Source organism: Cervus canadensis, chromosome 19 (assembly GCF_019320065.1).
Source record: "Cervus canadensis isolate Bull #8, Minnesota chromosome 19, ASM1932006v1, whole genome shotgun sequence".
NCBI classification, from domain to species: Eukaryota; Metazoa; Chordata; class Mammalia; order Artiodactyla; family Cervidae; genus Cervus; species Cervus canadensis.
In genome coordinates, this window is record NC_057404.1 from 19,876,237 (window position 1) to 19,891,967 (window position 15,731).

At 47.5% G+C, this 15,731-nt stretch overlaps 1 protein-coding gene across 2 annotated transcripts in view; it reads right to left on the bottom strand.

Moving 5' to 3' along the window:
• The window catches only part of LOC122422357 (sodium-dependent phosphate transport protein 2B), a 29,356-nt gene extending 14,286 nt beyond the window's left edge, over positions 1 to 15,070 (bottom strand). The window contains exons 1-2 of one of the 2 annotated variants that reach the window (XM_043438846.1): positions 14,835 to 15,070; positions 95 to 209 (exon numbers count right to left, since the gene is read on the bottom strand). In XM_043438846.1, the coding sequence (XP_043294781.1) occupies positions 95 to 209; positions 14,835 to 14,855 (136 nt within the window). In that variant the 5' untranslated portion in view covers positions 14,856 to 15,070. Of the gene's footprint in view, positions 1 to 94; positions 210 to 14,668; positions 14,703 to 14,834 lie in introns of those variants that run through there. The other variant, XM_043438847.1, reaches the window with a different exon arrangement.
• Positions 15,071 to 15,731: the final 661 nt, after the last annotated feature.

Sequence of the window (15,731 nt, forward strand, 5' to 3'; positions counted from 1 at the left end):
AAGCAGAGAAGGCCATGAGGAATGAGGAAACAGGCCTGGGTCTCCTGGGGCCTTCCCAAGGGGGCCAGCCCAGGGCTGGAGGGGGGGCACTTACCTTTTTCAGTCTCCTTGCCTTTCTCAGGCTTCGCAGACTGCTCACCATCGGCCTTTACAGTGTATTTCTCCGAGGAAGGCTGGGCATTTTCCAACTCAGGCCAAGGAGCCATGGTCTGTGATAGGAAAACAGCTTAAAGAAGCAGCCGCTGAAAGGAAGCCCATTCAGTTTCCACAAGAAGAGACAGTGGTTGCAAAGATTCATGCTTGTATGTCCTATGTGTGGACCCTCAAGCACCGTATTTCATGCCTCTGGGGGCCTCCCTCACTCACTCACCCAGGCTGTCACTAAACCAAATCACTGTTTCCTATGTTCCCATCCTAGCCTCAAATCCGTACACCAGCTGAGCCTCCTCTGGTTGCTCTGTCTGTCTTGGTCTGTCGTGACTCTCTCCTTTAGTCAGAAAGGGAATACGAAGCCATTCATCTTCATCAACTCGTGGTCCCGCTAAGCCCTCACGATCATCCAATGTGCACCCCATCTGCTTCTCATGAAAGGACCAGCTCACCTGCAGATCTGCTACAGACCTCACCTACTGGACTTATGGTCTGTGTTCATGCTCGTATACATTCTACCTGCTTTACCTGCCGCTGGGTCCTCTATGAGAAGCACGATATAGTAGACCTGGTTCAAGGCCCACAGGTGCCCTTTATCCGTGGGTGTGTGTTTAGGGGAGTCCCTTTAGGCCTCTGAGCCACCTATTAAATGGGGACAATGCTTCCTTCTTTGTAGGATTATGAGATTAATGGTATGTCCAGAAAGTGCCTGGTAAATAGTAGCAATGATTACTAGGGTATGCTGCCTGGATTAACAACCCTTTGTCAGAACCACATTCTTCCCAGCCTCTGGTAGAGACTTCCTCACAACCCATTTTCTCAAAAAGGCCTTTCCCAGCTCCGTGGAGAGGAAACCTGGCTCCCTACATCCGGGACATGCACTACTTGCACTTCTTGTCCTAACGCACACGTCAGACAACGCAACCCAAAGGACTGGAATGAACAATTCACAGAAGAGGAAGTACAAGTGGCTCAAACACTTATTACAAAGTAAGAGTTTGACCTCATTAATGACCCGAGATATGCAAAACAGTGAGGTAAGTTTCAACTATCACATTAGCAAAAAATAAAAATTTAAGTATAATGTACCATTCTGGAGACGATAAATGAGCACTGCCAAAATTCTGGAAAGACGTTGGCAAATGTCTAAACTCCACACATATTTCATATATCTCTGACCCAGTAATTTTACCTATAGGAATTAAAAATCTCGGGACAGTTTTTTTTTCTCAGAAAATCAAAAGTACTGCCTTGCTCTGATCACCTCTTTGGAGAGGGTTTCCCAGAACCTGGGTCTGTTTCCTTTCCCATTTTTCTTCAACGGAAATCATTTCTGCCTGTCAGAATGTAACCTCTACCAAAAAAGCGGCCTTTGTCTTGCTCGTAACTGCATCCTCATGTCTACATCTCTACCTGGGACATTGATGAGGCCCAGTAAACATTGACGGAGGAATGTGATGCAAACCAAAATGCACTCTTACTTACAGGCTGAAAAATAAAACCCGGGAAACTAATGTATTAACTATGGTTCATCCACGCAGCAAAGAGCATGCCATTATAAAGAACCAGCAAAACAAACTAAATAGAACCTCAGGAAAATGCTCTAGATAAATTGTGAATAGAAGGCATATTTTTGTCCCATTCACAGCATGATCACGAAAGGATCCAGAAATGTTCCATGAGGGACACAAGGGGTGGCAGGATTGTTTGCGATTTTTATTTTCTTCAGAGATGCAGCCCCATCCCCAAACTCACAGAAGTTAGGTGATTCAGGAGCACTTGTATGGTTCCTGTCACTCATACTGCTAAAGCCAGGAGGTGAAAGAAGCTGATTCTGTGAGTTCCCATCATGAGAGGATTTCATGCATTTGTTTGGCCCAAGGAACTTTCCCTGTGTGACTACAGAGCATGGCACATACTTCTGTGATCAAAGCCAACATCCTGCCGTCACCGGCTTCCAGGAAGGCACAGACCAGCTCTTTCACTTCAGCTTCACGAGCACCCAGCGCCGGGCCTGGCACCTAGGCTTCGTGTGCTTTCCGAACAGGATGCTGGGACCTGCCTAGCCAGCAAGAGCCAATAGCTGTGCTCAACCTCACCACCGCCCATTCGGAGAAGTGTTGTTATTCTGCCATTATATGGCATCCAAGATGAAGAACCTGTTTTATAGCACAGGGAGCTCAGCACAGTCTCTGTGGTGACCTGGGGGGGATGAGGTGGGGAAGGAGGTCCAAGACAGAGGGGACGTGTGTGTACAAATAGCAGATTCACTTGTTGTGCAGCTGAGGTGAACACAACATGGGAAAACATGTGCATGTGCATTTGTGCAAAGAGTCGTGTCCGACTCTTTGTGACCCCATGGATTGTAGCTTGCCAGGCTCCTCTGTCGATGGAGTTTTCCAGGCAAGAACACCGGAGTCAGTTGCCACTTCCTCCTCTAGGGGATCTTCTCAACCCAGGGATCGAACTCACATCTCCTGAATCTCCTGCATTGGCAGGCAGATTCTTTACTACTAAGCCATCAGGGAAACCCCCAAAGCAATTATACCCAATTAAAAAAAGAAAAAGAAAAACTCAGCTACAGGGAGACCTGTGACTTGCCTACGGCCCCCCATGGCAGAGCCTTGGACCCAGGTGAGATTCCACCCAGGACCCTGCAGTACAGCTGACCACCCTGGGTGGGGCAAAGCCCACTGCTCTCCAGGCCTGCTGTGGGGCGCCATCCGAGGTGTGCTGAGACGCAGCTACAAGGCTGGGCCTGGGCAGGGGTAGTGGGGTGAAGCTGGGTGGCTGGGGAGGAGAGACCAAGGTTGACCTAGGAGAATTTCAACCTCAGCTCAAGGCTGCCACATCTGAAATGTGGGTTTGAAATGGCTCTGAGGTTAAAAAGAAAACACAGGGTTGGCTCTAGGCTAGGTATTATATAGCACAGAGGTTTTGAACCAAACCCCAGCTCTGCCCCAGATACACTGTGACTTTGGGCAAGTCACTGCTCTGTGCCTCCATTTCCCATACATAGGAATGTAGTTTATGTTTATAAACCACTGGGTTACTAGGCAGCTTCAATGACTTAATTTCTGTACAGTAATCTGTTCAATAAATTGATCCTCTTAACTCCTCTCATCAACTCTGCAAGGGGTTAGTGTGGTTCCCATTTTATAGATGAGAAAATCAGAGCACCCAGACAGATGAAGTCACTTGGCCCAAGGTCACAGACATGATTTGAGAGTTTCTTTGACTCCAGAGTCCACATGCTTGCCTCTCAATGACTAGATGGCCTGGAACTCTCCTAGAAGGAGTGAGTCATGCATTAATAACATCAAAAGTCATATCTATCTGATTAAAGGCCCAAATCTAGACAAATGGAAAAGATGCTTCCACACTCTAGTGGAAGTCAGCATCCCACTTTCTGCACACAGAATCCAGGCAGGGTGCCTTCTCCACCTGCCAGAGTGAGAGACTGTGAGTTCAATCCCTGGTCCAGGAAGATCCCACGTGCCTTAGAGCTACGAAGCCTGGGAGCCACAACTACTGAGCCTGTGCTCTAGAGCCTGGGAGCCACGACTACTGCAGTCTGGGCACCTAGAACCCATGCTCTGCAACAAGACAAGCCACTGCAATGAAGCCTGCACACCGCACCTAGAGAGTAACGCCAGCTCGCCACAGCCAGAGAAAAGCCCACGCAGCAACAGAGACCCAACACGGCCAAAAATAAATAAATTAAAAAAAAAAAAGATTCCAGGGAGTCTCCCACAGTCTCCAAGCATCTCCCACCCCAGATATTTGTACAAAAGCACTTAGCCTGCATCCAAACTACCTATCTACACTGTTCACGGACCATTTACATCTGTCAGCACTTAGACGTCACCTTAACTTAAATCCAACTCATTTCCCCATCATTCCCAAAGTTCCCCTTGGTGGAACTTTGCTGTTTATGTGACTCCTGTCATCATCAGCCGAGAGTCTCCAAGTGTTCTCTGACAGCTCCCAAACCCAGCCAGCACCAGGACTGTGCATTTTACCTGGGAGCAACTTGGTTCCTGGCGTCTGGTTCCTTGGGGCCACCTCCCCATGCTGAGCCTCTGTACCTCCTGCCTAGAGGGACACAGCAGCCTGTTGAACTGGTTTGGGCCCAGCCTCTCTCTACAGCTTAACTTGCCCAAGACACAGCTGTGATCGTGTGTACTCATCTCTTTATGGCTTACTGCTCCCCAAATGATCCCTGGCCTTGGTCAGTTCAGTCGCTCAGTCGTGTCTGACTCTTTGCGACCCCATGAATCGCAGATGCCAGGCCGCCCTGTCCATCACCAACCCCGGAATTTACTCAAACTCATGTCCGTTGAGTCGGTAATGCCATCCAGCCATCTCATCCTCTGTCGTCCCCTTCCTCTCCTGCCCCCAATCCCTCCCAGCACCAGGGTCTTTCAAATGAGTCAACTCTTCCCATGAGGTGGCCAAAGTACTGGAGTTTCAGCTTCAGCATCAGTCCTTCCAATGAACACACAGGACTGATCTCCTTTAGGATCGACTGATTGGATCTCCTTGCAGTCCAAGGGACTCTCAAGAGTCTTCTCCAACACCACAGTTTAAAAGCATAAATTTTTCGGTGCTCAGCTTTTTTCACAGTCCAACTCTCACATCCATACATGACCAATGGAAAAACCACAGCCTTGACTAGATGGACCTTTGTTGGCAAAGTAATGTCTCTGCTTTTAATATGCTGTCTAGGTTGGTCATAACTTTCCTTCCAAGGAGTAAGCGCCTTCTAATTTCATGGTTGCAATCACCATCTGTAGTGATTTTGGAGCCCAAAAAAATAAGGTCTGACACTGTTTCCACTGTTTCCCCATCTATTTCCCATGAAGTGATGGGACCAGATGCCATGATCTTAGTTTTCTGAATGTTGAGCTTTAAGCTAACTTTTTCACTCTCTCACTTTCATCAAGAGGCTTTTTAGTTCCTCTTCACTTTCTGCCATAAGGATGGTGTCATCTGCATATCTGAGGTTATTGATATTTCTCCCGGCAATCTTGATTCCAGCTTGTGCTTCTTCCAGCCCAGTGTTTCTCGTGATGTACTCTGCATATAAGTTAAATAAGCAGGGTGACAATATACAGCCTTGACGTACTCCTTTTCCTATTTGGAACCAGTCTGTTGTTCCATGTCCAGTTCTAACTGTTGCTTCCTGACCTGCATACAGGTTTCTCAAGAGGCAGGTCAGGTGGTCTGGTATTCCCATCTCTTTCAGCATTTTCCATAGTTTACTGTGATCCACACAGTCCAGGCTTTGGCATAGTCAATAAAGCAGAAATAGAAGTTCTTCTGGAACTCTCCTGCTTTTTTGATGATCCAGCGGATGTGGGCAATTTTATCTCTGGTTTCTCTGCCTTTTCTAAAACCAGCCTTGGTCACACGAGCCTAAAACTGGGACCCTGAACCCTCTCCCCTGCTTCTGCCCAGGCATTCCCCCCAAATAGAAGACCCTCCCCCCACCTTTCTCTCTACCTCTTTAGGCGCAACCCCAGCCCTCTCTCCCTCCTCTGCCTGGGTTCCCCAGGCCTCTAGTCGTGCCCTTCTCTAAGCATGTGTCCTACCCATGTGACTCATCTGAAACTCCATCACACACCACCGTAGTATCTGTACTTGATTTCTGATAATAACAACTCCATTTTAAAGAGTGACAGGTGCCAGGAGCTCTGCCACTGCTTGACACACACACCACTCAAATCTTTAGGCAGAAAATCATGAACACAGCGCTGTGCTATGCTCAGGGGCTTCAGGCGTGTCCGATCTGCGATCCTACGGACTGTAGCCCCCAGTCTCCTGTCCATGGGATTCTCCAGGCAAGAATACCAGAGTGGGTTGCCATGCCCTCCTCCAGGGGATCTTCCTGATCCAGGGATCAACTGGGTCACCTGCTTTGCAGGCGGATTCTTTACCACTGAGCCAAGGTACACATTTCATCAGGAACATTGTCATTTGCAAATGGGAAAACCCTGTGAATGCAAGACATCCAAGCAACTTGTTCAAAGTCACCCAGTAGGTGAGTGACGGAGCCAGTTTTTAAACACAGCTCTACTTGTCAGGGAGGTTGTGGCCCTGATCAAACATATCCTTGGCTGGGACACAGACATAATTTCATGGAGCACTACTTTTATACACATAAAGGGGTAAGGAAATGTTAAATGACTTAACATTATTACTGTTAAATGATGTACACTTGATTAACCCTATGAAGGATTATTGTGATGATCAAGTGTTTGATGGTTAAAAAGCCCTCAAAATGGTGCCACATATTGTAAACTTGTGTGGTTATCAATGATCATACTAAAACAAGCATGGACATATTATAGTATAGAATGCAAAATATATATAAATTGTCTTAGTTTAAAAAGAAGGACACAAAAATCTGGTTTGAGCTGCAACCAGCTGTTCTGGGCTTTCTCACCAATGTCCAAGGATTCAAACACCTGGCTCTCTGATTTGGGGGGCATTTTGAAGGGAAAATTTGGTAATTCTATCACCTCTTTCTCTTATAATCTGAATTCACCCTAGAGCTGTCCTACTCTTATGCACATTTACACTGACTTCTCAACTAAAATTTAAGCTTTGGAGAGCTGGAACCCTGTTACACATTTTCTCCCAGTCACATAGTAGGTGCTGGACATCTGTGAATGGAGAAGTCAACATCCAGGTGTTTACTGTAGGAACACCCTAGATCCACACTGATCATGACTAGGAAACGAGTCATCCCTGAATCTTATGATGAGTGCTTGCTCCTCATCACTATATGCAGCCCGTAGGGCCAAGATCTGTTGGATGGAGGAGCTGTCTCAAGAAGCTACAATCTGGAAGTCATAGCACCCTGGCTTGGGAAATTCTCATCAGCAGTAAGGTGTTATTATTTAAACTATTCCCAGTGACTGGATTTCTGACTGATCAGAATCATATTCTTTTAAGGGGTGTACAAAGTATCTAGCGAATTCAGAACCAGACACTTCCATGGTCCGAAACACAAGTAATTCACAATAATACAAGCAATGGAATAGGCAGACACACATTTCCACTGAACTGGACAGAAGGGAGAGTAGCATATGACCCCAAGGGATTCAACAAACTAGGGTGCCTTGAATCCTTCCTCTGTGTGAGGCCTGTGCTGGCTTCATTCCTCTCTGCATCCTCATTTCCTATTAATCAGCATCACCAAGAAGCAAAGGCAACTTTCTAATGGAAGTCCCTACTCTTCCTTCCTAGAAATCTTGCTTCCCCTACTCAGCCATCTGTCCCTCGCCCAAATCCCCCTTTCCAGACACATTCCTGATGAAGCATTTTCCTACAACCAGTTCAGTGGTCCTCCTTGTCCTTGGCTTCTGCATCTGCAGTTTCAACCAACCACGGATGGAAAACATTCAGGGGAAAAAATTATTCCAGGAAGTTCCAAAAAGCAAAAGCTGAATTTGAAGCACACAGGCAACTATTTCCCTAGCATTTACTTTGTCTTTACAACTATTTACATAGCATTTACACTGTTAGATATTATAAACCCTCTATCTAGAGATGATTTAACGTATATGGGAGGATCACATTGGCTATATGCAATTACACTATTTTAAACATGAGACCCTGCAGATCTCAGGTTCTGTGCTAAGTCCTGGAACCAAACCCGGCAGACACCTGGGGACCACTGACTTCGCTGTCTGGTACACTCGTCTACTCCACCATCACTCACGGGGTGGTCACGGCGCTAGTCACTTGCAGTAAAGGAGAGAATGTGCAGGTCCACGTACCGAAGGTCCACTGCCCCCGGAGGGGCAGGCAGCCAGCACATCTGACCCAGCCCAGAGCATTCTGAAGTGACGGACAGCCCCTCCCTGTCCTCCCCACCCCACAGCTCAAGATGTTCTTCTCAGCACCTGGAAAGTGGGGAAATGCAGGCCACCAGGTACCCAACCATTGCCCTTGGCAGGGTGGCTACAGTGTCCCTACTCCCACTGCCTTCCCAGTCACCAAAGCCTCAGCGCTCTGAGCAGGCTGACCCTGCACATTCCGAGTAAAGGGGGACTTGGAGCAAACGCAGCACGATTAGCCCTGAGACTAGGGAGCTGTTCAGTCTGCTGCCATCATAGTGCCTGGCAAACCGCCTGGAAAGAGAACCATCGGCAGGGGAGGGCTGCCTCTGCAGAGCCCTGCCACTTACTGTGTGAGACTCTGAGCCTCAGTTTCACCTTTTCCAAAATGATGGACAATGTGTCTCCCTCCCTAAAGAGCTGTTATTAGGCTAACTGATTAATGAGTGTAGTTGAGGCCCCGAGTAAACACTCAGCACTTTGTGAAATGAACTGCATCACAAACAACAAATAGACTCAACTCCACTTTGCCCCAGCCCATAAGTTCTTCATCTAGGTGCACAGCTGAGTGAATCCCGGTAAATGTGTTCTATATGATTTGTGACTTCATTAAATCTTAGGATAAAGAGGTCTTCTATCCAGTTTACAAAGAAACTCAGGCCCAGAGAAGTTAAGAAAGTCTCACAGCTACCCGAGGATCATGCTAAGTTGCTTCAGTTGTGTCCAGCTCTCTGTGACCCCGTGGACTGTAACACGCCAGGCTCTTCTGTCCTTGTGAGTCTCCAGACACGAATATTGGAGCGGGTTGCCGTGACCTCCTCCAGGGGATCTTCCTGACCCAAGGATCAAACCTGCATTATGTCTCCTGCATTGGTAGGCAGGTACTTTACCACTAGCGCCACCTGGGAAGCCCAAGGATAGAGTCAAATTTGAAGCCAGGACTGCTGGTTCCAAAGCTAGATGGCCTTTCCACAGAACCCCACCAAGTGTCGAGAGGAGGAAGGAGTGAGATATCGTCCAGGCCCCATCAGAGCAGTGAGGCACCTACCTCGGGTCCAGGCTCAGTGGGGCTCTGGAGGTGTCTGGGATAGCTAGCTGACTGACACCTCTGCAGGGTCGGTCTTACCTAGCCATTCACATAGCTGGAAATGCCAGTCAAGATACTCTAAAGGTAGGCTGCTGACTCCGCACAAAGGCTCAGGCATACTAAGGGCCTGGATTCGGCGTATGTCCAAATTTCAGGAGGCTCAGCTGAGCAGGAGAGTAGGCAATGAATGAGCCTGACAGAAGATGTAGACTGAACCTGAGGCCACTGCTCCCAGGGGTGTGCCCGGGACACCAGTGCCCGATTCCCTTGGGAGGCGCTTTGACACTCAGAGGGGTCCCTAGAGCTTGTGGTCCCCTCCAAAGGCTTTCTCCCATCCCCCTCCCTCTGATTCAGCTGTTCCCTCTCCCCGCCTTCCCCCAGGGCTGTGCTCTCCTATACCTGCCAGAAGCAGAGAAGGATTAAGTCATCCCTTTGGGCGATTTGGTGCCCAGGAAATACCCAGGAAAATGTTTTTTATTGCTCAGGCACAAGATTAGTGACTCTGACCACACTTCTGCTCCCTTGCCCCCACCCCAGGCTCCTCCCTGCAATTGAGCTGGCTGTATTGATAACTCTTTTGGCTCAACTTCCTGCATCCACATGTGCATAGGATGCCAAGAGGAACTCTTGAGGGCCAAGGGGGAAACCAAAACAAACCTGCTCAGCCCTTCTAAGACCTGGGCAGTGGGGAAAGGTAAGGCAGCTGGCAGTCACCCAACCCCTACGCTTTGCATTGTCTGAGCCTCTCCAACCAGGGCCTGTTCTGGGCCACCTCCGCTCAGAACAGCAGTAGCTCAAGGCCATCTGAAGAAGTGGGGAGAGGAGGAAGGAGGCAAGGGGCATCGTCCTGCTGAGAGACCGAGGCACACAGGCGTTTTCCCACTGGGCTGTGACCTCCACAAGCGTAGGGGGGATGACCCCATTCCCCAGCATGCCGGACAGTGTCTGCCAGCCAAATTCTTCCAGGGGGTTTTGTGCCAGGCACTGCAGTAAGTCCTGTTAACAGATTAATCTGTTTAGTCTTACAAGCACTTGATGTATTCCTGTCAATTTGCTTGAGGTGGCTCAGACAGTAAAGAATCTGCCTGCAATGTAGCAGACCCGGGCTCGATCCCTGGGTCGGGAAGATCCCCTGGAAAGGAAATGGCAACCCACTCCAGTAGTCTTGCCTGGAGAATTTCATGGACAGGGGAGCCTGGTGGGCTATAATCCATGGGGTCGCAAAGAGTCGGACACAACTGAGCGACTAACACTTGTTACCTTAGTATCAATGCGATCCCCCATTCTACAGGAAAGGGAACTGAGGCACAAAGAAATAAATCACTTCAAGTCACACCAAGCCTGTAGAGACAATTCAAACTTGAGTATTTTAACTTCAGTGGTCTCAATATACTTGAGATACATTTTCTTCTACTTTGAAAGAATGACCAAGAATTCAAAAATTCCCAAGAGAATGGCGGTTACTTTCCTTCAACTTCCTCTAAACATCGCAAAAATAAGCCCTGGAGGACAGAATGGTGAAGGTGTGAGAGACAAAAGCAGCTCACTTTTACCTGATGAATGGCTTTTAGGCTTTTGAAGGTATGAACTAATAGGATTTTAAAAAGACATTCACTATCACTTTAAACTATGACCCTTTTAACCAAACCACACCTGCCCTCATCTGCACTTCAATTTTCATTTACTTTAAAATAAATCCTATAATTAAGTATAATTTTTGCATTGTATGGGGGGGGTTAAAAGAGCTAATTTATAAAAGAGAAACATCTTAAAATGCATTGTCATCTTTTTGCCGCCTTCTTTCTGCATACTTTTGCATCTTTAAATTCACTAGAATTTACATGTAAATCCATGGCTGATTCATATCAATGTATGACAAAACCCACTGGAAAAAAAAAATAATAATAATAATAAAAAAAAAATTCACTAGAATTAATTCTGCTGGGATGTCCTGATTACTCCCTGCTGATACTGCCTTTCTGTTCCCAGGGTGGAGCTGGTGGGAGGGCAGGACAAAGGCCGGGTGGAAGGTGGCTAAGAATTAGCTCAATTCAGTTCAGTCAGTTCAGTCTCTCAGTCCTGTCTCTTTGCAACCCATGAATCGCAGCACACCAGGCCGCCCTGTCTATCACCAACTCCCGGAGTTTACTCAAACTCATGTCCATCAAGTCGGTGATGCCATTCAGCCATCTAATCCTCTGCCGTCCCCTTCTCCTCCTGCCCTCAATCCCTCCCAGCATCAGGGTCTTTTCAAATGAGTCAACTCTTCGGATCAGGTGGCCAAACTACTGGAGTTTCAGCTTCAGCATCAGTCCTTCCAATGAACACCCAGGACTGTTCTCCTTTAGGACGGACTGGTTGGCTCTCCTTGCAGTCCAAGGGACTCTCAAGAGTCTTCTCCAACACTGCCGTTCAAAAGCATCAACTCTTTGGCACTCAGCTTTCTTCACAGTTCAACTCTCAGATCCATACATGACCACTGGAAAAACCAAAGCCTTGAATAGACGGACTTTTTAATATGCTATCTAGGTTGGTCATAACTTTCCTTCCAAAGAGTAAGTGCCTTCTAATTTTATGGCTGCAATCACCATCTGCAGTGATTTTGGAGCCCAAAAAAATAAGGTCTGACACTGTTTCCCCATCTATTTCCCATGAAGTGATGGGACCAGATGCCATGATCTTAGTTTTCTGAATGTTGAGCTTTAAGCCAACTTTTTCACTCTCCTCTTTCACTTTCATCAAGAGGCTTTTTAGCTCCTCTTTACTTTCTGCCATAAGGATGGTGTCATCTGCATATCTGAGGTTATTGATATTTCTCCTGGCAATCTTGATTCCAGCTTGTGCTTCCTCCAGCCCAGTGTTTCTCATGATGTACTCTGCATATAAGTTAAATAAGCTGGGTGACAATATACAGCCTTGACGTACTCCTTTTCCTATTTGGAACCAGTCTGTTGTTCCATGTGCAGTTCAAACTGTTGTTTCCTGACCTGCACATAGATTTCTCAAGAGGCAGGTCAGGTGGTCTGGTATGCCCATCTCTTTCAGAATTTTCCACAGTTTATTGGGATCCACATAGTCAAAGGCTTTGGCATAGTCAATAAAGCAGAAATAGAAGTTTTTCTGGAACTCTCTTGCTTTTTTGATGATCCAGTGGATGTTGGCAATTTGATCTCTGGTTCCTCTGCCTTTTCTAAAACCAGCTTAAACATCTGGAAGTTCACGGTTCACTTGTTGCGGAAGCCTGGCTTGGAGAATCTTGAGCATTACTTGACTAGCATGTGAGATGAGTGCAATTGTGCGGTAGTTTGAGCATTCTTTGGGATTGCCTTTCTTTGGGATTTGGAATGAAAACTGACCTTTTCCAGTCCTGTGGCCATTGCTGAGTTTTCCAAATTTGCTGGCATATTGAGTGCAGCACTTTCACAGCATCATCTTTCAGGATTTTAAATAGCTCAACTGGAATTCCATCACCTCCACTAGCTTTGTTCATAGTGATGCTTCCTAAGGCCCACTTGACTTCACATTCCAGGATGTCTGACTCTAGGTGAGTGATCACAACATCGTGATTATCTGGGTCATGAAGATCTTTTTTGTACAGTTCTTCTGTGTATTCTTGCCACCTCTTCTTAATATCTTCTGGTTCTATTAGGTCCATACCATTTCTGTCCTTTATCGAGCCCCCATCTTTGCATGAAATGTTCCCTTGGTATCTCTAATTTTCTTGAAGAAATCTCTAGTCTTTCCCATTCTGTTGTTTTCATCTATTTCTTCACATTGATCGCTGAGGAAGGCTTTCTTACCTTTCCTTGCTATTCTTTGGAACTCTGCATTCAGACACTTATATCTTCCCTTTTCTCCTTTGCTTTTCACTTCTCTTCTTTTCACAGCTATTTGTAAGGCCTCCTCAGACAGCCATTTTGCTTTTTTGCATTTCTTTTTCTTGGGGATGGTCTTGATACCTGTCTCCCGTACAATGTCACGAACCTCTGTCTATAGTTCATCAGGCACTCTGTCTATCAGATCTAGTCCCGTAAATCTATTTCTCACTTACACTGCATAATCGTAAGGGATTTGATTTAGGTCATACCTGAATGGTCTAGTGGTTTTCCCTACTTTCTTCAATTTAAGTCTGAATTTTGCAATAATGAGTTCATGATCTGAGCGACAGTCAGATCCTACTCTTGTTTTTGCTACTGTGTAGAGCTAAGAATTAAGTTTATTCCAAATCAGTGATCCTGAGAAGCTATTATCTTCATTAAAGTGAATTCAAGCAGTACTTTTGCCCACTTAGTGTCTAACAGCAATAAACCAGACGTCTATCCTCCCAAAACCGGGAACTTGTTTCAATGAAATAGTTGAGTTGACTTAGGGTGGATCTTGGTGGGGGCAGTTTAACACCGAGCCTTTACAAAGCATTCCCTTCTAGCTACCAGTTCCCAAAGTTACAAAACTAGAAATCATCATCAGTTAACTGGCTGGCAGGGGCTAGAGATTCAAACATGCTCTACAGTCTGAAACAATGGTCACTGCCATGAGGCACAGCTTTTTTTTAAGAATACCCAATGCAGAACAGATTAGAGGGTTCCAGCCTAGGAGGAAAGTGGTGTGGAGAAGAAAAAGTCCAACAGGGCTGCAGCAAGCAGAGTTAACCCAGATCTCATGATGAACCCAAATAGGGAGGAAGAGAGGATTCTAAGTGATGCAATCCACAAGCTGCCTCCATGAAACCAAGTTTGAGAAAGCTGCCTCTTCACTAAGAGAATAGGAGAGACAATCAACCTCAGTGCCAGCTACCCAGAGAATCTGAAGACTGAAATCACTCCATTCCATATGCCTTCCTCTTCCTGACCTGGAGATGTTTGATCTCCCCAAAACAAAGGCACCTTGCCCACATCTCCCTAGACCCCCATCCTGCTGCATCTACCTCCAAAAACACTGGAAAACTGGGGACTCCGTTCTCCCAAGACAAGCAGAAGGTTGGGCCCTTTGCTGATGCCGCCTGCGCTGATGGGACTAGCAGACCAGGACTGTGCCTTGCAGTCCCTTTGGGTAAATAACCCTGCAACTGGAATAGCAGCATGTGGGGGTCACGCTGCAGGAGGCGCTGCGTCAGTGGACAGCCACCCAAACCTGGAACTTTTGCAGTGAAGACAGCAGAAAGGACAGACCCTGCTGTTTCCCTTCTGGGAAAGAGGGGGGAAAACTGAGGCCTTGGGGCTCACAGGGACCTGCCTCAGATCACACAGCTACTTAGTGACCAAAAAGATAGCCTAGCTGTCCTGATTCCTATGTGGTAGGAATCCCCCCACATCTTTAATTTTAGAATCCCCAAGTATGCCGTTACTAATAGGATAGTCACTGGAGTTGAAATAACAGCAACAGTAACGACATAAAGAAGAAAAAGAAAATTCTGAAAATGTGGAGAAAATTCTTTTCCCCTCTTCTGTAGCCCAAAGTCAGCCAAGTTCCTTGAGAACAGGATCGAGGCAGATCTAAAAGAATTAGGTAAATTAAAAGTGAATTAAGTTTCTTTCAAGAGGCAGGAGGGAGGAAGAAGCGCCCAGACCCCAGCGGCGGTACTCACTGGCGCTCTCTCTGCAGGTAATGGACCGGAGCAGGCACCCAGGTGGAGCTCGGCGCCCTGGTATATATAGGGAAGGTGTTGCGCAAAAAGGCCGGCGGCAGCTGCAGTCATCACGCCCCTCGCACATTCCAGGACCGCCTGCTGCCGCCGCCCGGGCACTGCCTACCTGCCGGTTTAATGAGCCCATCGTGACCTAGCCGGCTACTCCGAGGAAAGAGGCGGCCGGGCTTGGGAGCGAGATCTCAGACGGCGCCCCCCGCGCCGGCTCCGCGGCGAATGCCCCCGCGCCCGGTAGGCAGGCGGCCCTTGCGCCGTGAGCCCCGCCTTGTCACCGGCCCCAAGATCCCAGCCAGGGCGACCTAGCGGAGCTCCTTGTCTTCCCCAGCTTTCTCCTCCCCAAGAACCTGAATCCTCTAGTTTAGCTGCTCTGAGCCCGAAAAGGTCAGTGACGTTGAGACTTTAGAAGCCAACTGGAACCTCAGGGACAAATCCTTCCAAAACAAAGCCAGGATTGTTTGGTCTTATCAGGCTCGGAGATGCTTTCTGTCCTGGTAGCTTGGACAGTCACACACTTGGCCAGGTGGAGCCCTGGGTCTGCGACAGGCTGAGAAAATCTCAGGGCTGCTCACCACCAGATCCTCCCACCTGCCTGTCCCGGCTTGGGCAAAACTTGACCCTTCTGCTCTGCCCTGTATTCCCGGTATGGCCACATGTTTCTCCATCCTGGCTTTGAGAAGACCTGTCCCAGGGAGACCCCACCATGACGCTGATCGCAGTAACAGCCCAATTAAGTGTGGAGCAAACATTTCCCCCAGAAGGGCTTCCCTGGTGCCTCAGACCATAGAGCAAATGGTCTGACCACAATGCAGGAGACCTGGGTTCGATCCCTGAGTGGGGAAGATCCCCTGGAGGAGGAAATGGCAACCCATTCCAGTATCTTTTTTTTTTTTTCATTTATTTTTATTTGTTGGAGGCTAATTACTTTCCATTCCAGTATTCTTCCCTGGAAAATCTCATGGCCAGAGGAGCCTGGCAGGCTACAGTCCATTGGGGCTGCAAAAAA